The following is a 23,475-nucleotide window of genomic DNA, read 5'->3' on the forward strand; positions in this document are numbered from 1 at the left end:
CTCTTATTTTTAAATAAATAAATAAATATCAGCATAGTGCGTGGTGCTTTAGAGACTAAACTGTAGCGAAGAAAATCTTAATAAGGCGTCTGAAAGCTGCAGTTTTGTTCATTTCTCCTCGGAGAAGTCGACACAGGTGAGAAGAGGCGGCGACGTGTTTTCTTTCTCTCTTTTTTTTTTTTTTTCCAGGAAGTGCAGATTGTGATCTTATCGTCGGAGTGTAGCTGAAGCACTCCTGAGGTATTGGGGGTATATAAGACTTTTTCATTTTATTTTCTGTCAGATTGATACACTGATAAAAGCTGGAGGCGGTACGGCCATAATGGTGTTGATAGTAGAGTCACTCTGCCGTGTGCATCTTAGCGCTTGCTCCTCGTCTCAGGAAGCAGAAAAAAAAAAGAAAAGGTTTCAGCACGATCAAATAAGTTGCGCAGTTGCATGAATTACTGTATGCATGAGGTCATTTCTCAATATGGGAGGGTGTTATGAATGTTTACTAATGCAGATTGCGCTGGAAGAGCAGGAGTGAGTTACTCCTCAAGTTTCCATCTAAAAGATTCCATGAGAGCGCCAACTTCCTTATTTCATGAAAACGCAGTACAGTCATCGCGCTCCTCCTAAAGACCAAACAGACTTTTGTTTCTTTTTCCAAATCCAGAATGCTCTTTGGTTCAGTGCCATCACCCTCTACGTTCAGAGAGAAATCCCTATAACTCTTGCAAGCCCCATTTAAATATTATTGCCTTTTCTGGAAAGACAGAGCATCACTTAATTGAGACCTGGAGCGCTGCCCAGTTTCGATAGGTCAGTACGACCCATCCTTTAGCTGCGGCCAGCATATTAACCCAGGGACAGCAACAGCTCTCAACCATGGAGGAAACACGACTCATTCAGAAGGCCTTATCATGCTAAAAATAGAATGAGTATTTTCCACAGGAAAAGCATTTGCTGCCTAATTCAGAACAAAAATAATTTACAGCTTTGTCTGAATGAGGCAGTTGAATGATGTTTCCCTTTGTCACACTTTTTCTGTTAAGCTGCTCGCAGAAATATTGCCTTAAATCATCTTCGGTGCATTCAGTTTTTGAATCAGCCTCACAACTGGCAATGCAGCTTCTCCCTCGCTCTCTCTCTCTATCTCTATCTCTCATGCACTCTTTCAAATTTGAGCAAACTTCCCTGGCAAAGTAAATCATGGGGGAGGAGGACATAACAAAATGAGCTAACCCACCCACCGCCTGTCCTACAGAGCATGTCTAAGCCCATCGATCACTGTTGAAGCGCTGGGAAGTGAGGGCTGAAGCTGTAAAACTAGGCTGAACTCTCCCAGCTCTCCAATGTTCCCCTCCCCCTCATGGCTTTAGTTTAAGCTGCGTCGCTGTTCGGGAAAAAAGGGGGCTCAAGCCGAGACACACTGCCCTTGTTAACAACTGGACTGGACAGTCCTGCTGGACCACTGAGAGAGCCAGGCCACTAATCACACCCTAAACTAACACGATATCAAAGAGTTAAATCATTGTCTGCGAACTATACAGAAAACCACACGGGGACATGTTGTAATGCATTTGTTCATCATGTTCTGCTCTTTCCACAGATCCAAGAGAGCAAAGTCAAATAAAGGTCAAACCACATAGAGTCCAAACCAAAAACGTTCTGTTAGTGGGAATAGATTTAAGTTATAAAATCTTTGGATTATAAAGGGCCTCGACTCTAGACGTGCCAGCTCTTAAAGCTCTCCAAGAAGAAGAGCAGCCATCCGTATCTATGAACGCACAGCGTCTAGTCCCTCCGGTCTTATTCAATCATCCCATAAAGGCTTGATCTTACCTTCTTCCAGTATAGTTTCATTTGTCCTGTGCTGATAGTAGCCAGCTACAGATACAGAGAGACTACAGTGAGAGTACAAAGCATAACACGTCTGCATCTATTTTAGATAACTGGGAAGGAAAACATCTAATAACAAAAACCGCACAAAACAATCTTTGGGGTGAGTTTACTCCTAAAAATAGGATCAAAACTGGTTTGTCTTGCCAATTTCTTTTGTTTCTTTGCATGTTGATAAGTGGACATGTTTTTGCTCTATTTTTGGCCGGCTGCAAAACAATGATACTGTGGGAAAACAAACAAATTCATACGAAAATACACTCCGACGGACTGTTCGGAGAAATAAGAAGGGATAACAATTGTCTGGTATGTGTTGATAGTTCTCTAAAGGCTTTATACCAGATTTTAGGAGATAAAAACACAGCGATAACTGATAAGTCGCGGCAATCATTTAGTGTATTTGCACGTATCTAATCCAACATTGTAAAAACAAGCCCGGTCTCGTGTTTTTGAACGCAACTCATTACTCCGCTGTCCTAGTAACACAGACTAATGAACTCAGAAAATGGTTATGGCTTAAACAATTATCCAAGGTGTGCCTTTTACAGCAATAGAGCAATACATAGTGTGTGTGTATGTGTGTGTAGTAGTAGGCTGTGTCAACAGTCTGGCTGATAAGCATCAATCCGCATGTTTTTAAATGTACATGAGCAAACATCCAAACTAAACACGCATGTTATCCAAGTTAAAGGTTAGAATGGTCTTGTTTACCTCTCCTCCTATTAAAAGCAGGAGGGGAGGAGACAGCAGGTTGTTGTTGTCTCTGACTCGTCTTTGACTTTGCCTCCTCTGCTTTACCTGCCGCTGCAATATACACACTACACAGCTGCACAAACACCGGCACCGTGGAGCTGCAGCAGAGCCTCATAACCCACCTCGCTTGTGTACATTTTCTCATCTATTACCAGCTTTTGTAAAAAGGTCATGTGTTCAGGCAGGGCAGATTTTACCTCTTGCGACTCTGAGTGGCGGGCACATCTGTGAGCAATACACACACATACACACCGCGATGAGACTGCATTAAAAATGCGCTGGCGCTGGGCCATTACTGCTTAATTATGGTAAAAGGTGAGTTGAGAGGGATCCCATCAATGTTCCCACTGGTGGGCTTCTAAGGGATGGGATGGAGCATGGGGAAAATTAAGGGTGGGGGTTGGTAGTATCCAATTTCAGCCAATAAGGAGCGGCCCAAGTTCAGTATGAGCTTTCATGTATCTGGAAGCTCTATGTAAAAAAATGTCCCCAGTAATGTATTCACCCTGTGTATTCCATGTGAAGGCTGTTCCCAAGCTTCCCAGTGTCTCCTGTTCTTCTTGTCCCCTCTGGTGCCTGAATACGATTAGATTTCATCTTTTTCGACAAAATAACAGCAGCAAGATCCACTGTGGAATGAATGCATTAAAAGGTGGGACTGATATAATGGCCATTATTGTGTGAGTGAATGCCTAAACACTTGTGATTCTGGTTAATGGTGATAGGGGACAAAGCTGGATGGGTTCGCAGCAGACAATGACAACAGAGCCCTGATTATCTGGTCCTAATCAATAGCGGGTCACACGTCAGCCCACATTCCAGGAACAGATGGGCGTATCGGCGAGGGAATGCAATCCAGTTACGTTTAAGGAATATTGCCTGGATATTCACACAGTACAAAAACACATTTCAGATTTACACTGTAATATCTTCCGAGCTTTCTCATGACAGAACATGAAGCTGCTCTGTTTTTAAGAGGTGGATAGTGGATAGTTTTCGGTGCATGACAGGTGTCACGTATCTGTATTTACCTATGTGACATCAGTTTACGTAACAATGAGTTTAAATAAACCAAAAATGTGAGTGTGGGGTTCCTTGGATGTACTAAAGTTTACACAGGGCTCCATATCTCTGCTCTAAGCGAGATGTTAAGCAGACAGCTGTCCCAGACAAAGTTTATAACACACGTTTCTGGAGCATTTCCAATAAATCCAGGTCACAAACAACACAGGAGTCCAACAGTGTGCCAACAATACGTAGACATTTTGCATTTTCAGCAGCTCCAGCCCATTATCTGTCTGTGCGGTGAAGAAATCCAGATGCTCCTGGATTGGACACCACTTTGTCCCCATCCGTATATATCCAGAGAAGTAAACATGAAAAAGATGTTGAACAGAATTGCTGCAAGCATAAAACTACAGGCAAGTCTAACGGATGCATTGGAGCACCGTTGCAATTTAAATCAAACTGCTCAGGTTTCTCCAATAGTTAAAACACTGACCTTGCAAGGCCGGCAGCTGCAAGACATAACACATCCAGATAAGATCCAAACAAGCCCATAAATTCTTGTGTGTTAATAAAGAAGGTGGGAGGTTAGCCATGGAGTGAAAAGACAGACAGGGGTCCTCTCGAGGGTGGGAACACTTAACTCATGATGTTTCCCTCGTGTGGAACTGCCAAGTTCACATTCTCCTTTTAAGCAAGACATCAGCTTTGAAGCCCCCTTTAGTGCGCGTGTGGAATCGAGGACGAGGTGATTCAGCTTTCATGATGTTACAGAAAATATGACTCCGCACACAAAGGCGTCCTATGACTGTGATGGAAAGCTCCATCCTACAGGTGTGATGATGATGAAGAGGGATGCTGCATTCGGTACCTACAGTCCTCATTCACTCGCTTCGCGGGAGCAACGATCTGCGAAATCCGCAGCACATCCTATGAAAAACAACCTCTCAAAAGCTCTCAGTGTGATATAATGAGCCTCAATTTGCAGTTGAACACTTCCATCATTAGAAAAATGAGTAATCTCTCGCCATGTCTCCGTATCAGCAAAAGGCTGGGCTTATTTAGCATGAGAACGCCTTGACAGTTTGACTAACGGGGAGCATTATCTTTAATCAGAACTCTTTGTGTCACTTCCCTTGCCTCCGCCATCTGCTCGCGGCTCATACACGTTTGTGGAAGAGCAACGTGCCGTGAGCATCTCTTGGTTTCTCTGATGCCGTACCACGGAGTAGAAACATTTCCATACGAGGGGAAGTCTGACCTCAGCACCTCCAGCTCAAACGTCAAAGTGCCTATGACTACGCACCGGTATGCATCATTACAGTGAGCCACTGGTGATGCATTCAGGGTCTTGTATGATATCATGCATGACATCAGCAAAATCATGTAGCTGGAGCACACCAGCATACACAGTATCACTCAGTTACAGCTAAATGTAATTCAATTTTGTCAGCCCTCAACGTCAACACTCTCTTTCCGTGTAGTATCACTGTCACCGTCACTTGCCATGCAGTCATTGAGAACTTTGGCACAATAAAATAGCCAAATAAACCAAATTAGGATTCAGCTAAGCTGTTCATTTAAGACTGAAACAATCAAAGTGATGTATTAAAATGATCATTAGAGGATTCATGATATTAAATCAGATCATAACATCCAGATTACTCTGCTGCCTATGTTTAGGGGCTGTGAACCTCTAGGAAGAAGGACATTTCAGTTCCTAAACTGCAATGAGTCATTACTGTCTGGAGCTTCAGAAGAAAAAATAAAAATAAATCACTAATCTATGTAAGGTTGATAAAAAAAAACAGTGGTACAATCAATAGTTTCACAGTCCCAAACTAAATTTAGATTACAGAGAAGTAATTCAATTTCATAAGCTTGGCTACTTGTCAGGGGGTTTCATGATTACCTAGACAACAGATAAAAATCTAGCACATAAACACTTTTTTCCACTGCATCACTGTTTCCTGAATCTAGTTATTAATCACTGACACAACATGTGTGCGCTTGTAGCTGTTTTTTTATATTGACTAATATACCAACGTCTACCACAACCTCAGCCACATGGCGCTTCGATTACACATACAACTCCTACAAACTATTGCAGCAAGATATTTTTCACACGAAACAACACGTCAGCCCATCGCCCCCGATTTCAGCATGTTAAATAGATTTCACAATGCAAACAATCAAAAAAAAACAAGGTGGCTGTCAACTCTCCAGTTAGAAGCAATGTGTAGTAGACACTGTGTTTAAAGTGTGTTTAATATATTGTAAAGGGATGCGCATGACCGAAATCTTGGCTGATATCCAGAGCTGTGCGGTAATTTGTGCCAAGGCGATTTCATTGTAATTCTACCATGTGCGTCTTGTTATTCTTGCCTTACATCACCTGTTAATCACCTGGTCAAACAACTTTGTTCTTGTATTTATTTCTGCAGCAGATGGGTCCCAAAAGCTTCTTTGGATTATTCTGACTGTCATCACAAGACTGTCAAATTTGATTCCCCTAAAAATTGCAAGTTGTTTTCTCATATAAACTGGATAATTACCAATAAGTCTGATGTTCTGTTGATGTGATAGATAGATTAAATATTTTAGGCCTCACACCAATGCACTGTTGAATATATTGGCCTATAAACTGTAAATCTGTTTATACATTTCCATACAAATGTTTCTTTTTTTTTGTATGTGTGTTTAAAGGCTTATCATGTGGTGTGTAATGGACTTCAAAAATAGTTACACAACATATGATGCAGCAAAATCATTTTTAGGTTTAAAAAAGTTCTACCTCCCAAAAACAGGAAGAAAACAGCCAGTTTACTGCCTATAAATATCACTATCTATCTATATATATGCTATAAGAACATCACGTTCTTCTTCCGATACCAAAATACTTCAAATTAGATATTAGTCATCGTGTTGTTGGTTACTGCAACCTACATATATAGCACTTGTGTAGGAGTCTAGCATTGTAGTAATCCATTGTGTATTCGATAGTTAAATGTATGTTTATTTTAAGAACTAAAAAGCACAGTACTGGTATTCAGACTTTTAACCATTTTAGTTTTTATTCATGAAACTTATATTACCGTTTCTCAGCTTTAGGTCTTCCTATGCTGCCAAAAGGCATTTCTACTGACTCACATTGCAACTGCAAAGCTCATTTTCTTCAGAAGGCTAGTCTAATGACAGTCATATGACATGTAAGCTACTAGCACATGTGAGAACTAGTAGTACATGACTGTGTTTGGTTCTAATCAACAGTACAGAAACTGGATTTCTCTCTTGAGATGTATAACGTATCACATACTGTATCTGTGATCGGTGGCTGCTGTTATATTCAAAAAATATCATCAAACTATTGCTTGAATATGTCAGACCAAACATCTGTTCATGGTCTCATGGATCAGTCCAAGAAGTTGGTCAGCTGTTTGTGATCCCTGTTGTTCTAGTCTGACTCATTTCTTATTTTAAACTCCATTAAATTAAACCATCACTGCCATGATGATAGTGTACTTTCTGAGAGGTCAGCAAATAAGTTCAAACATTCTCACTGCTGGCCCAAATCACAAAGAGAAAAATCAATGGGATCTAATTTCCTTCAGAACAGCAGTATTTTAAGCTCAGCTGATAGAGATAGATGGAAATACATTTACATACTCACAGACCAATTTAATCTCTTTCCCTGTCATGGGACCTCTGTCACAACACTTCCTGTAGGTACCATCCAACGGAAGTCTGGCATCTGCTATTGGTGTAATAATTAAGTTTTGGACAGAAAACACTCAGGCTAAACCAGAGTTCATGGCAAAGGACAGGATATTATGACAAAGGTTCAGACAAGGCCACCATGGGAAGAACGGATGAAAGGATGTACTTGGGTTTGCAGGAGAAAAAGTTGAGTATAATAAGTACATAAGTAAGAATAACTATGTGAACGATTGTCACTTTCATGCATTCATTTATTTACGATTGTACTGCGTACTGTTGAAAAGAATACAAACCTTATGGAAAAGAAAATGAAGTATGAAAATAATAGTTTTCTAACTAATAAACTGCCAAATGTCCTGTTTCCAGCTTCTTAATATGGACGTACACATGTATATACATACGTTTTACACTACAGAATGATAAATAAAGGAGATTAAAAGAGATCATTAACCTCGGTGAGGCACTTTGGTGGTTAGTTTGACTTTGAAATAATCAACAGATTCACCAACAATGAAAATGATCATAGATTCTAGCCTGTGCCAATCACAAGGATCCCTTTAAGCGAACATATCTAACAATGATAAACTAATCTGACTTTGATACTGCAGTCACATAAAGGCACCCCAGTTTTGTAGCTTCTGGGGAAAGGCCCATTTGAGGTCCCACACATAAAGTGGAACAAGGAAAATGTCTGTGTGAGCGCTGGGTGTCTGTCAAAGCAGGAACTGGGAGGCGTTCTCCGTTGACCTCTGAGGGCAAGGACTTCCCAAAGCCCCTCTGCAAAACAACAGCAGACCCGGCAGCTGACAGTGGGACCACAGGCAGTCACCGCTCTGCTGGGTCTGCCTTGAAAACTCACTGACTCGCCCCACCTCTCTTCCTCTCTCCTGTCGTGTACCATCCACAAGGGCAAGACGGTAAAGTCCTGAGAAACTGGCAGCGGGGAGAAAGCAGGAGCTGCTGCTGTCGCCTTGCCAATATGATCTGTCTGGAATGTGGCAATGCTTTACTGTATGTGAACAGACATGTTTGTGATGTCAGATAAAACAACGGGGCTGATGGGAGGGTTTAGCCAACAGCGGCTTGATCCCGACCTGAGAACAGGAATTCTGTTGTTTACACTATGACGCGTCCCATGCATGATTCATATGGTGCATGCAAAGTACAATGCATATGTGCATGATTCATTTAGATGATGTATTATTATGCATATGTCAACATTCAGTCACAAGAGGCCAGTACCAGTCTAGGGGGGACGATAAAGAGATTAAAAAGCAGACCAAAGATTTTCTTTTCTTTGTTTATTAGAAGTCAAGGAAGATAAACTATCGTCAACAAATGTATTTTTAAGCATCTCGAGTAGATAGGTGATAAGTTGTTGCCTAAGCAGCAGCAGCTACAAATAAAAGACTGTTTGGGGGGTTAATGTATCAGACATGATGAAGCATATTGTCTGACCACTGACTGATGAGTACTGATGAGTAAAATAACCTCAACAGAACTATGCAAGAGGTACTGAGCAAGTGCTGGATTAGTCAGTTGTTTTCATGTTCCTTCTGCTTGTTCTGGACATTGTTCAACAAAAGCAAACAGGCCACTCCCACCTACCCCTGAAAACACTGCCCACCTCTGGAGTCTCGATCAGCCCCCACCCCTCCGAGAAGAGACAGACCTAAGCAAGTGATTCATCCGGCAGCTCTGAGACATTACAGCGCTGTAACTGTTTTCCTTGTGGAGATGCAGCACGTGTGAAAAGTGACTGCACACGTCTGCAGCGGCGTGGTCACATGTTTGAGGGGGACACACACAAAGTTTTATGCTCATCATGTGTTTGCACAGCAAGAGGCTTTTGTAGACAGAGTGTGTCACAGCTGAGAGTTAATCCCATTTGTAAACAATTAGCAAACGTGTAACCAGGACTAGTCATGCTTATTACTGAGGTAAAAAAAAAACATGTTGTCTCCTGTCTTAACTACCGGTTCCATCCAGGCTTCAACTGCCACGAGTGTTCGGATCCCTGATTTTGCATATGATTTGCATGTCAGTCCTGCAGTGGTAGTACCAGTTTTTTACTCTCTCTCCTAATGCTTGCACTGAATTCCACGCTACATTTAACAACACAAAGCTGTGCGCGTACATCTTCAGAAACTGTCTTGCTGGAAGGTCACAGTGGGACTATTTTAATGCAATGAACAATCGGTTCAAACAACTAACTACTTATTAACAAAAACAGGCCTCATCTGGCTTAGGGAGGACTTTGTAGTAGAAACAAGTGGAATATTGACAGGGTGTTAAGGATTAAAAACACCTTTCATTGTTGCCGATAATGTCCTTAAAAAAGAGGCGTAACAGTCCAAACTGTTGTGGCATTTCACACGTCAGTTACAGCTCAGAAACAATACATTCCTTACACCTCCTCAACTCATTCCGGTATAATCACCGATTAAAGTTGCCACCGTGTGCTCGGAGAAACACAACACACCTCCAGGCTGGAATGTCTGTAAGAGTATGTGAGAGTAGTATCTGAAAATATCCCTCTACATTAGGACGTCAGCTATGTCAGATGATAGCAATACTGAGTGAGTAAATGGCCCCGATTGTCCATAGCCTGACTTTAAGTGGAAGGAATTTCAGATGGACAGATTATCGCATTCACAAGTCTGCCTGTTCTGGACACTCCATCTCATGACACTGTTTTCTGGCTCAGACTGTGTGTGTGTGTGCAGTTGTTTATAGGTTATTGCTCAGGGTGAGAAACAGGGTGAGAAGACCCGAGAGGCTGTTCCCTGCTCTTTCTGCCTGAGGAAGGCCATCATGATAGCTCTATTATGCCTTGTGTTTCTCATGTTGTTTATACAGTTATACAGCTATGAACTAAGCAAGTTTTTTTTTTCCCCTCTGTACCATTGCAGCTGCTGTTCCATACTGACCATGGTGGTCTCTGTGTAAACATTAGCCAGCTTTAAGTGGAAGACAATGAGGAAATGACAGGACAAGAGAGAGAGAGAGGGGGGGGGGGGGGGTCCATTTGAAGACATTCAAGGATGGATTTCCAGATGAAACAGAGGGATGACATCATGGCAAAGTCAGCTAGTAGGAACATGGAGAGGCCTGGTAATGCAACACCATACATAAACAGTGGACAGCTGTATTTATAGGAGATTGTCTCATGGTTCTATCTGCCTCCATAAATCCCATTATCTGATTTGCAGCCATTCCCCCCTGCCCAGCACACCCAGAAGAGAACTGGTGGCTTTGGCTTTACAAAGCCTTTATCAAGGCACGCTCTAATGCTGTGGAGTTATCACTATTGTTGTGACATTAGTCGGCTTGGCCAAGATAAAAACTGGTCACATCAATGCTTAATTAGACATTACCTCATCATGGATCGGATAAAGCCAAATGGCAGTTTGTGTTTGTGTCTGACAGCTATTCAGCCCAAATTATAGACAGCTGTCGGGTATTACAGAGGCTTACCTCCTAGGACCCCACAATGGGTGCCCACCCCCCATGTAAAACCATATAAAACATAAATTTTTACATTCTCATGGACTGAGACTGTGTTTCAGAACCAAGAACAACATGTGGTGCCTCCTGTAGGGGAAAGAGAGGAGAGGTCCAGATGGTAGTGGGATGCACCTGCTACAATTGGACTTGGAAATGTTTGACACCACTTATCAGAGGCGCACATGAACCAAACACAGAGCAGAAAAGAAAAACGCTTTCTCCTGCACCAGCCACACATAAACACAGGGAAAGTAAACCAGGAGTCATTTACTCACATATCTCCTCAGCTTTTTCTCTGGTGGTGACTTTCTCAGCCAGCCTTGGAAGAGGATCTCTCCGCCGCTCATGTTTGTCACTGTCTGTTGTTTCTTCTTGCTCTACAACTGCCGTCTGTCACTAGTACATGACGGCTCCTGAAGGGTTGCCCGTTCAAAGTGCTGTCGGCGTTTGGCTCCCACTGGTGCAGTCTGCTCCCCCCATTTGATAGAAAAATCAAAGTAGTGCTGGTCGGTGATGTTGCCAGCCGCTCCTGGTGGCACCGTGCGCAATAACCGGCGCAAAACCTCCCCAGTTGGAAAGAAAGAAAAGGCGCAAATCGACTCGTGGGGAATTACGCACGGCGAGCTGACGAGGAGCCGCGGGGAAACTCAACTGATGCAGGGTGAGGAAGTACCGTAGGCTGTCTGCAGTTTGTTTTCCCAACTCATACCACGCCTACCGAGCAAAGAGAGGGATGGGCTGCTGCGCTGGGATGAACAGGATGGGAGAAGCGCTGGACAGAAAGTAGCGTCAAGATTACCAAACCAGTTCAAATAATGGAGGGTCGATGGATTTGTAACACACTGTTTGTTCACAGGAATAGTAAGTCATTCTGTTTTATTTCAAATACGGATCTGATTTCACATCATTCAACCAAACGTGTCTGTGTGTGTGTGTGTGTGTGCCACACCAAGGACAGCTCAGTCAGAGCAAACAGAGATCTTTGAAAGGTTTATGTGTTTTATGAAAATGTATAAAATAAAATCTAATATAAAATGTACAGTCGAAAGCTGCTGTTACTGTCACTGAGTGTAAGAGTCACATTTTATTGATTGGGTGAAATGGGAAAAAGCACCATCTTGTGGAAATTTGAAATACTTGACAGTTAAATATTAGTAATTAAACACTTTTCTGAGAAGTAATAGAAGATAAGGAGATGGATCAGATATTGTAGGAGAGCCATGCAAAGCTGAAGAGAGATTAAAATCAAACTCCACTTTGACAAAGAGAATGTATCATCTCATTTATCAAAGATCGCTGTTTGCATATGAGATAAAAAAGGTTTTTAAACCGTAATATACCAACAAAAATCAAAACACTGTTGTTTATTATACATATTTATTTAATGTTTGTCAGACAGACCTCACAAAAAAATAGTTCAAACTGTTTTATAGAAGGCAAGAATGGGAAAATCTTGGGAAAGGAATCACATCTTTTATGTTGTCCACACCAAGTATGCATTGCAAATATCGCTCAAATCCCAATCCAAAGCCACCGTGAGGGGCCGAGCCAAAACGCCTCAAATCCAGATACCTGCAAACAAATAAAAAAATGTCATAACAACTCTGCTGCTACGTGAGGATGTTTCTTTTAACGTGTTGTGAATGTAGATGTGTTCTTACCAGCTGTAGATGTCTTCTAGTCCAACCCTGGAAAAGTGTGATAGTGAATGTAAGAGCTTTTCAAAACATGAACAAGAGACCTCCAATAAACTCTCCCATTGCCTCAGCATCATTTTCATATATTATCAATACATGAGGATATAACAAAACTAACTTTCCTTGCCTAGTCGAAGGACATGTGCCGTACATACTAGGGTTAAAACAGCAGTCAGTATTGTTCCCCACCAATGTTTCGTCTTCCCCACAGCTACTGAAAGTAAAATCTGCAATTACATTTTATTTACTTTGTACAATAAATCCATTATTCTAATTCTTCTTTTATAGAAATGATAATATTATGCCACAGAATATACATTAGTGTGTATGCAATATAAACGTCAAATGAATGATGAATGTGGTGAGTCGTGGGAAAGTCATTTTGTGTGTTTACATCTAAAATCCCTAACTTTCTGCACGTTGTTGTCTTATGAGGTGCGAGAATGCAAAAAAGTGAAGTGGGGAAGGTTGCACAGAACACTGCCTCTGATTTTAACCACAGCAACAAGCCAGCTATCCCACAGTGACACTGGGATTACGCTTGATCTCCATTAATGATAAAGCAAACAAATGTAAAGCAACTAAGCAGATATGACAACCGTTGTCTAAATATATTATTATATGTGGGCCTTCTAATACTCCCAGAGGAAGTGCTCTTACTCCTCCAGCCGAGCCCTCAGCAGATCCAGCCTCTCCTCTCTCAGTGAGCCCCCACAGAGCTCTCCAACTCCTGGCACAAGAAGGTCCACCGCAGCTGCCTGCACACAAACGCCAGTCGGAGTCAGCTCGGATATGCAAATTACTGTGATAACCCAACTGACGTTACAAGGAAGGAACTGAGTGGCTAAGTCACTGATTCACTCAGCATTTTTTTAACAGTGTAACTTCATCTTACTGTATGCTCCGGATGGTCCTCGTTGTCTCTTGCATAAAACGGCTTCAGATCATAAGGATAATCAGTGACAAAGACCGGAATGTTGCCGCAATGTTTCACCAGGTACTTCTCGTGTTCTGTCTGAAGGTCACAACCCCACTGTCGAAAAGAAGAGCTGGAGTCAATGTGGAGCTCTGTGCAGTGATAATGTTGGTAGGAAATGTGCAGTAGAGGTAGATATCAAGTCTGCTCTATTAAGAAGTAAATAAATAAAACCATCGGCACTTACGTGCGTCGGGAAGGCAAATTTCTCAGAGCTCCGGTTCAGGATGTTTATAGCCTCACTGTAGGTAATCCTAAAAGTAGATTGAGCTAGTATCATTCATTCAAGGCCTTCAACATTTGATTTAATTTTATATGCCATGTTCAGAGAAATACAGACTTACACAGGGAAGCTCTTCTTCAGCATAGAATCTACAGTTTCCTTAAGAGTGCATGAATACGACAGAAAAAAAAAAACATGTAAGTTGAGACAATAATGAAGTCAGGTGCAGCTGTGGCTGCTTGTTATGAGGAGTCAGGTTATGTAGCAAAGTTAAATAAGTGTCCTTCAGGACTCACCCTGTGTCCAGGAGTCACATGCTTGTGAAACAAATCCACATCCTCTGCACAGTGTGCCAAGACATGCTCCGTGGCAGATCTGAACATGTCCTCCATGACCTAAGAAGCGGGCCCAGTTTAATAATTAAAGCTGTCCTGAGCGACTGTGCACAAGGGCAAATGTAAAAGTCACATAAGGTAAGTGTGAAATATGAACTTCGATATAAAGGAACGGAAGTGACGAGCTGCTCATGTTTGAAAATCTGTGACGACTGCTCTTTATCAAAAGGTTATCAAACTGCTTTAAGGCTACTTCATCTCTCCTTCTCTGGACAAGGTGATCCTCCCCACAGCTATGAAAAGCAGCAATGTTAGAAATCAATCTATTGTTTGCACAGGAGGACTTCAACGTGCTCCTTTGATTGATATCATCGAGCTATGCTGTATTTGGGAACAATGACAGAGTGTACCTTGGTGAGATCCTCTAAGGACTCTGTGAAGGAGATCTCGGCCTCCACCATGTAAAACTCAGCCAGGTGGCGTCTGGTCTGGGAGTTCTCTGCACGAAAGGTTGGCCCAAATGTGTAGACTTTAGAAAAGGCGCTGGAAGAGTATGAGTGACAAGGCATAATTAGAAATGTCTGTCTCTGAGGCAGAACATACAAAGACGGATATAAAAAAACTTCATATAAGTTCATCTCACCCTGACATCACCTCTAAATGAAGCTGACCGGACACAGTCAGGTAGGCTGGGACTGAGAAAAAGTTCTCGTCTTCTTCATTCCCTGTGCTTGGTGCCTGTGGTAAAGGTTTTCAAACAATGTCGTTAATCCGAGCATTGACAGTAACATACTGAAGGTGGCGTCACATCTAAACCATCGACATACTGGATTCTCAGGTTATGTTCACGGAAGAATATTCCTTAACAAAGCCGTACCTCAACTTGAAAGAGCTCCCCTGCTCCTTCACAGTCATTTGAGGTGATGACTGGGGTGTGAATCTGCACAAAGCCATTTTCCTGGAATAAAAAAATAAAAGAAACAATATAAGAAACACAAAAACTCTTGCCCTGCATTCTGTTAAATAAAAAAATAATAAAAAACCCTCCTCCGCTGATGTTCTGACCTTGAAATATGAGTGCATTGCTGTAGTGGCCTCACTTCGTATTCTCAGCAGGGAACTAAAGGCGTTTGTTCTACACCTGAGATGAGGAAACTGGCGAAGATATTCAAAGCTGTGTCTCTCCTTGACTTTCAAGGGAAAATCCTGAAAGAAAAAAAAAGAAAACAAACTTAAATTACATTTTCTACACAGTGACCACGCTGGTTACAGCACAGTGAGTCAGTGAAATGTGTGTGGGATGCTGATCACTGTTTGCCTTACCACAGGGTTACATTCTCCGATTACATGGATCTGGTCTGCTTCCAGTTCGACTGACTGCTTCTGGTGTGGACTTTTCTTAAGAATGCCCGTGACCTCAACAGCACTACCAAATGTGAGCAACCTTAAAGGAGAGGAAGTATTTTATTTTATTTTAAGAAAGATTATCTACAGGGAATAAAACCGAAGTTCTTACGGATCGTTCAGCTCTGAACTGGCGACGATTTGCAGTGACTGCAAACAGCTCCCGTCGTTCACGTGGAGAAAGAGATTTGTCTTCTGAGGTCTACAAGAGCGAACCCATCCCTGCAACACAGAACCACAGTACAATCAGCTGCTCCTTATATCTTCTTATATATCATCTTTTTGTTTGTGTACAATGTTCATAAACCCAGATGTTGGCCATTTAAGAATCTTCCTCCTCATTCTGTCTTAATAAGATATCAGATAAATGCACAATGTCAATATACAGTTATATTTGAAATCATGTGAAAAGCAAAGTGTGGAAACTTATGTAGTATCATCATGGTACATGATGCACTGGTTAGGATCCAGGTAACATATTTGGGGGAGATTTGTATAACATAGTCCATTCATTTTGCTACAAATGTTTAATTTCTCTGTACATATTTAAAATTAGATGTATCTCAGGTTCATTATAACATATGGCTCCTGTGTTGTAGGTTAATTCTAATGTATGTTTGCATGCTGATCAATAAAGTATCTATCTATCTATGGACACTGCTGACCCCCCCAATGCACAAACCAAACGGCACCTGCCACTTTTACAAACTGCAATACTTGCAAACCGAAGTCGCACTGTGCACAGCCACTGTTACATATTTCATTTGTGATAGACCTCACTGTGTATACTGTAAATCCTGTCCATACTGCCACACGTATACATTTATATTTATACTGATCATTCTGTTATATGGCCACACAGATGTCTTTTAGCTTGTATATATATTTATTTTATATTTTTTTATATTTTATATTTCATATTTATGCTGTTTGCACCGAACGAAATTTCATTTCTCTGTATGTCCTGTACATGTAGCAGCATTGACAATAAAGTTGACTTGTCTATCTATCTATCTATCTATCTATCTATCTATCTATCTATCTATCTATCATTAACCTGTGGTTTAATTAAGCAGGAATTTTCGTGGTAAATTATTCTTTAAAATAAAGTATAGCTAAGTATATAATAAACATATATTTATACATGCATTATTAAGGTTAGTAATATGAGGTAGCTGATTCATTGATGAAATCCTCTTAAATAAATACAGTATGTAATAAGCAGCATGGTGTTGAAGGCTCGTTATTAGCGACATATTATCAGAAAACATCGAGTGATAAATCGTCACCTGCACTTTGACTTCAGCTCCCAGCTCGGCTCCTGAAGCAGCTTCAGATATTCTCAGTTTGATCGGTTTGATCGGAGTCTTCTGACAATAACGACGAACATGAGACAACACGAGTCGATGAGCTGCAGCGAACATGGTGACACAGCGCAGACCAGACACACACAGACATGTCAGAGACACGAACACGTTTAATCCTCTTTATAATAATAATAATTAAACTATAAATCACATTGTTTTGACTTTCACGTTGTCGCTCGCTGACAGTAACACTTCCTGTTTGGGTCACTTTGGTCACGTGGATTTCAACAAACCAATCAGCTGTCGGGATCTTACAGCGGACCTTTGACTGCTCTAGGGAGTTGTAGTTTTTTTAAAGAAGAGCTTCAATGCATGGAAATGATTAAAAAATATGATTACAATCTCACTATTAATGCAATTTTCTTTCTTTTAGAGATTATGGATAAATATCTAAGAATTATTAAGACAAGAGCAGTATGCAGATAATGTCATTAGAATAGAATAGAATAGAATAGAATAGAATGGAATGGAATGGAATAGAATAGAATAGAATAGAATAGAATAGCATAGAATGGAATGGAATAGAATAGAATAGAATAGAATAGCATAGAATGGAAAAAAATAAAATAGAATAGCATAGAATAGAATAGAATAGAATAGAATAGAATAGAATAGCATAGAATAGAATGGAATAGAATAGAATAGAATAGAATAGAATAGAATAGAATAGAATAGCATAGAATAGAATAGAATAGAATAGAATAGAAAGCTCTTATTGTCATTGTACAACAGACGTTACTGTAGGCACAACAAAATTACAGGGGGCTTCAACGAGGTGCTGGTCATAGTAGGTAATAGTATAGACAAAGATAAAAACACAGTATAAACACAAATGCAGAAATAGAATATAGATGCTGTACAAAGAAAACAGAGGGGTAAAAAAGTGAATGCTGCATCTTGCTTGTATTTGCATGGCAAATGGCGAAAGCAATTATACAATTATTGCACATGAGGTTATTGCTCGTGACACACAGGTAAGGTTATTGCACAGGAAGTTAATGCACAAGAGGTTAAAACTAGAAGTAATTTAAATCTGTTTCCATAAGTAGACAAACATGCAGTACTTGCAGTTTTTAAGTAGATTACTCACTTCTAATTGTACCTTTTATCTAAATACAACTGTGCAAATACTTTATTTAAATTTTAAATTACAGCCACTGTCTATGAGCAGTAAATAAAAATGGATGAATTTGTTATAAAATCACCCGATGCTCAAATCTCTCTTCAAAAGCACTGGCCAAGTTCAAGCTAAGTTTAATTTTCACATAATAATCATGCAGGTACATTCATAGTGAATAGGAATAGTCAATATTTCCATACAAAAGCCATCAACCAAGGTTATTTCTACATCCATGAAGACATGTAAAATATATTTTCAACCATAAAGCATGTTGCACATGTGGAGTGATTCAATGGTGTAATGAAGCAGAGCAGAGCAGCTATCACAGCCACATGGAAATCCTCTTTAATCTTGCATGATGTATCTGCCGTCAGTGTGAGGTCCATTTGTGCGTAAACCTCGTTAATCCAATACCCACAACGACACTGGGTCTATTCCCACCATTTGCTGCTGAAGTAAATCAGATCATGCCAGCAATGTAATAAGATGCCATAGACAATTATTCACCTGGTCTCGCCTGTCAGCTCTGGAGCCCCTGGTCTGGGTCTGCCTGTGAACACAGGGCTGGATGTCTCCACCTCCGGCTGCTTATGACACATCATCATTAAACCCAACATGATGCATTTGAAAAGTCGGCAGGGTCATTGATATTAATTATCTCCAGCATGGATGGAGCAATTATGCACATGGTCTCATCTTAATGGGGGAGCAGAACGATTCTATTTTCCGAATCATTGACAGAGTGCAAAAAATAATAGCAATTTGTTAAGGTCATGTACGTCTGCATCTCTACACGTTTCTGTGTCTTTAGAGAAAAGTTGAAGCATGGTGTCTGTCAGAACTATTGAAGCCACTAATCAGGAGAAGGCTGTCTTTGATTTGCTGCTAAGAAACAACCAAGATCCAACAATACAATCTAAATTAATGAACAAAAAATTAGGAAATGTGTCAAAATTAATCATATGAGTTTGAGTAATATACTGTTGAAATCTGCTTTCCCTTCCTTCCTCATGTGAAATATCTTCCTCTACCACAGGGTAGTGCTGTGGCTCTATGACATTTTCCTCTCCTTCCAAATCCACACCTAATGTAGATTTATTCATTTACCCCTGAGTTACCTCAAATATATTATTCATTTGCAGCTCCAAGGTCTACTGAAATGGAAACAAGCTGGCATTGTTATGTTCTCTCTGCAGTTCTATCAAGAAAAATGCAAAGGACCTGCTGGCTTTCATTGGCAGGAGATAGCCCAACGCAACAGTGAATTCTGGTTGCATCCAGAAACAGTTTTCCACGCGTCAATAAGAACAGCAAGGTTGCGGTACCCCCAGTGTTTAGCTGTAACTTCATTTGTAATTTCCCCTTATTTTGCAGGCTCGACACATTCTGAGACAACTTGCACGTGGGAGTGATGGCTGTCGCATGTATTTATATTTCTACAGACACACATCCTCCCACACAAACCACAAGGCAATGTATGCATGAAACAAGGTGAAAACAGTAGTTCTGCCGTCTGGATAAAAATGTTGCACAGTTAAGAAAAACACCCCAAAGTAAAACGCTATCCTGTTTGCACTGCCCATATAATAAATCAAGAAGAGAAGTCAAATGCTAGCCCTAATGGGAGATACATAGCTCTCTGTTCTTGGAGCCTCTACAGGTAGAGGAGTTGTTTGGCAGTGGCCTGACAACCTTATTTGGGCTTAACAACTTGTTAAAATCAATACACGATTAGTCAGCAAAACAAAGGATTTTGCTGTAAAAGCTTGGATCTCATGAGGATCACTGAACTTAAAGGGCAAGTGCATCCTCTGCTCTCAGCAGGCATTGCCTGTCCCAGAATGCAACATATCGACAGCATCTCCTGCCCCTTCCACGAGCCCTTCATCAGCCCCTCCAAATATTCTGCATTCTCAAACGGAGGGGGTGCATTGATTTTATGTAACATGGCTCGTTAAGTGCTGATTAGACCATTACAGTGATGTGATTTCAGGGAATGGGTTTGGGTGACAGGTCGGGCCAAACACAAATCAAAAGGAACTAACAAACCTTACTGAAAGAAATCTGGACTGCTGCACTGCTTCACCTGCAGCTCTCCAGTTGCTACCAGAAAATTGTGTTTGTGCATCAACAGTGCTCTGGACTTTCGGCATTCAGCCGTCACGGGGTCAGTTTCATATCTGTAAAAATCAAATCAGTGCATTTGATAATGAATAAGCCAATTAACAGAAAATATATATGTGTTTATGCAATTTATAAAGGGGAAAAAAAACAGTTGCTGCTCCTTAGCATTTCTGTATTATCCCATAAGCTTGGGTTTTAGAGTTATTGGGAATTTTTCTAAATTTTAATTAGAAGTTGCAGTCCTGATTTATACAGTGAAACTTGCAGAGTGCTCTGTAGAAGTGCAGAACACAATAAAAAGGAAAATGAGAACAGCTTGACATCAGGTTTGATGCTGTCTCTCCTAGATAAGACGAGAATAAACGACACCTATTTAAGAAAAGTAACTGCCGTTGTCCCCTTGAGGTACAGCTTTAATTATCATATTTATCTTTTCCGTTTATGCATTGTGTTTTTACTCCATTGTACAGTCTATAAGTGTTTAAAGTGTATCATAAAAAAAACAACAGCAAGACTAAAGATACCAACAACATTTCCGTCCATGATTTCAAATATCAATTGTTCCCGTGGAGTGGAATCTTCTCTCTGCACTCGAGCTTCCATATAATTTGCTCTCTGGCTGAAGGTAAGTGAAGAAGAAGTCAAATCTCTGATTAGACTATTGTTCTTGCACTGCAGTGTGTCACATGGCTGCTTCTTGTTGTGTGACTTACAGCAATGCTTTCTGTGAGATATTGTTGCACTGTCAAATCAGCGCCCAACATTCAGTATATTTTAAGAAACAATCATAAGACTGATGATTACTGCATGTTAGACGAACATATTTTATGATTTTACTCATCACGACTACAGATCCAAACATAGAAGAACACTGACAGATTCGATTAACTACATCACAGGAACTTTAACCTTAAAAATGTCACAACAGTTAACTGCGTGAACCATTTCTTTTCTTCCACTGGAGGTAGTCGGAGACAAGGCTCTCCTGAGATGGCCAAAAACAGATGATGAAAAATAGAAAAGCAGAGAGGTAATATCAAAATATTGTACCTCATCACATCTCACCCACAGTCAAATGAAACGATTCATTCCCATCCACACTTTGCTCTTTAACGGCACTTGTCAGAGCCGGCTTTAGGAGGATACAGTGTGGGCTTTGCTTCATTTCCCCGGGTTCTTTAATTTAACTTCCAATAAGGATGAAGCTTCCTTATCCCCATTTACAGTATCATTCGCACAAATGATCCTGAAATGTTAACTCTAGATGCAATGCAGGAATTCTTGTTATATCTAGGTCACCTCGGATAAATATGGAATTTATTTTCGTACGAGATCGCCTCTGTGGGCTTACTTACATCATCCAGCATTTGGTTGCACATTTGTCCGATTACATGTTGTCATGATGAAATATTAGAAAAAATATACTGAGTAGAAAACACCTGTCAGTCTGGATATGCACCACTGAGAGGAGGCTTTGAACATCTTTATTACCTGTAGCTCCCAGAGATTTTACAACCCTTTCAGGACATTTTTGGCTGCCTAACATTGCTGCAAAGTGCTATAAAGTTGCAGAGTTTACCTTGTCTGCACCATCGTTATTATCTCCTCCAGAGAGCTCTCTATATATGTATATATACAACCATTCACTGTGTGTGTTTGCTTTGTCTGTTGTAAAACTAGGAGATTCATTTCTATTCATTGTTGTTCTTTTATCGGTAACCCCCTGATCGATTACTGTCACGTCAAATATAAGATACCAATTGGTAATTAACAGCAAGCTTTAAACATTATCAGTGTTTTACTCTACCGAGTGCCTTTTTGTTCAACAAGCACTTTGTTTGCAGCGCGGACACAAGGTCCTATTTCACGAATCCCGGTAAAATGATCAACAATACACAAGCAGCAAACTACAAAGCAGCAGTCAGAGCTGTTCTTTACTCTTCGTGTGGGAGCATTCCTCCACAGCCCTATCATTAATGTGTCCTTCCCCTGCTGATTTATTTCATTTACCTCCCCTGTTGAAGCAGGGACGACCTGATGATAAGTGAATGATAACTGGTTTCATCCCCGATAACAAAACATTATTGCAGTAGAACAAAAAATAACTTTTAATTAGCCGTGGCATACGGTGTAATTTTGGGGAAACTTTAGCAGGTTCAGTCTGACATCCACTCTTCTGTAGGCAAGAATATCCGAGACATGAACATTTAATCATAAAGGTCAGAGTGCTGGAGTAACTGGTGTGATACCCCTGGGGCACTTCAGTGTCTTTGTCAAGGGCAGTTGAAAAGTTAGATAATGTTCTACTGTGTTATAACACTTCTCACACTGGAACGCATCCGCCTGTCCTTGTTGCGTCCTACTGTCCTGCTTTAGAGATATCTGAAATTATATATTTTATTGGCTCACATTAGAGAGCTCCTTACATTCAGAGGTCTCCTCTTCTTCTGCTTCTTTACAAAGGCAATAATCCCTTATAGTAGGAGTCAGCAGCTGCTGTCTCAGCAGACGTCCCACCATAAATCTATGACTAATTACTTTAGTTTATCCAGACACACCAACTACCCTCTAATTAGCCAAACAATAAATGGTAATGTCCTGGGTTTCCATGTGGGCTTTTGAGTTACACTCACTCACTGCATCAGACTGAAGATGTGGGTATTCAACCGAAGTATTCTCTATTTTTCAGTGTATTTATGAAAAACAATGGCCTGCACCCATATGCTGTTGTGTTAATTATAGAACAATTAAGACCTGCCTGAACTATCCCTCAAAATTAAGGGTCTGTCTTTTCATGTCAACAGCACAAAGAAAGTGTGAATTCTGTGAAAATAATGAAAGATCACACCAAAGTACACCAAGAGAAGAGAATATTTAATTTTAACTCTTTTTATTGTTACAACACAACATTGTTCATCAGCTGTATCTGATTTGTGTATCTGGTTTATTCATGCAGTCAATTCCCATTCATGCCAAGACTGAAATATATATTTCTTTATTTGATAAAAACACATGCCGTGTAAACTGGGAGTTGGCGCTGTAGCTGCACTACTCTGGAAATATTATGTCATGATGAAAAGAGCTGGTGTCTTGTGTGTTTTGGCAAACGTGGTTTTCTGGTCTATCTCTTTCTCGAGCTCAAATTGTATTTTTGAAATGCCTGAAAAGTTTTTTGTTTATTTATTAATTTATTTCATAATATAGTTGCCCTCGTTCTGTCAGCCTACTCTTGAAAGACGCCGTCTTCCGTCCTTTTGGGATTTTTTTATGCATTCCATGCATGATTATTATTTTTGACAGCATCATCCTGCCTGAGTAAAAACTGTTTTTGCTGCACCTGGACAACACTTATCAAAACTGAGA

At 40.6% G+C, this 23,475-nt stretch overlaps 2 protein-coding genes across 3 annotated transcripts in view; both read right to left on the bottom strand.

Moving 5' to 3' along the window:
- The window catches only part of gab2 (GRB2-associated binding protein 2), a 31,816-nt gene extending 20,159 nt beyond the window's left edge, over positions 1-11,657 (bottom strand). The window contains exon 1 of one of the 2 annotated variants that reach the window (XM_019273009.2): positions 11,142-11,657. In XM_019273009.2, the coding sequence (XP_019128554.1) occupies positions 11,142-11,213 (72 nt within the window). In that variant the 5' untranslated portion in view covers positions 11,214-11,657. The remainder of the gene's footprint in view (positions 1-11,141) is intronic. The other variant, XM_010739719.3, reaches the window with a different exon arrangement.
- A 582-nt stretch (positions 11,658-12,239) lies between these two features.
- Positions 12,240-16,994, bottom strand: nars2 (asparaginyl-tRNA synthetase 2, mitochondrial). Its single transcript, XM_019273010.2, has 14 exons — positions 16,791-16,994; positions 15,614-15,723; positions 15,421-15,541; positions 15,163-15,303; positions 14,975-15,055; positions 14,741-14,835; positions 14,508-14,640; positions 14,059-14,157; positions 13,884-13,921; positions 13,727-13,793; positions 13,459-13,596; positions 13,224-13,321; positions 12,528-12,554; positions 12,240-12,438 (listed from the first exon to the last, which is right to left on the bottom strand). Exons 1-14 carry the CDS (start codon positions 16,923-16,925, stop codon positions 12,294-12,296), a joined length of 1,428 nt encoding a protein of 475 aa, XP_019128555.1. The 5' UTR covers positions 16,926-16,994; the 3' UTR covers positions 12,240-12,293.
- Positions 16,995-23,475: the final 6,481 nt, after the last annotated feature.

The sequence above is a fragment of the Larimichthys crocea genome, chromosome VII (genome assembly GCF_000972845.2).
Source record: "Larimichthys crocea isolate SSNF chromosome VII, L_crocea_2.0, whole genome shotgun sequence".
Lineage (NCBI taxonomy): Eukaryota > Metazoa > Chordata > Actinopteri > Sciaenidae > Larimichthys > Larimichthys crocea.

What these genes read in the sequence shown, in the direction of transcription:
- nars2 (XM_019273010.2), bottom strand. Translation starts at nt 16,925, where the DNA reads ATGTTCGCTGCAGCTCATCGACTCGTGTTGTCTCATGTTCGTCGTTAT. An exon ending in CTGAAGAAGAGCTTCCCTGT is followed by an intron (nt 13,794 to 13,883) that starts GTAAGTCTGTAT and finishes ATCTACTTTTAG; the next exon opens with GATTACCTACAGTGAGGCTA. An exon ending in CTAGAAGACATCTACAGCTG is followed by an intron (nt 12,439 to 12,527) that starts GTAAGAACACAT and finishes ATTTGTTTGCAG; the next exon opens with GTATCTGGATTTGAGGCGTT.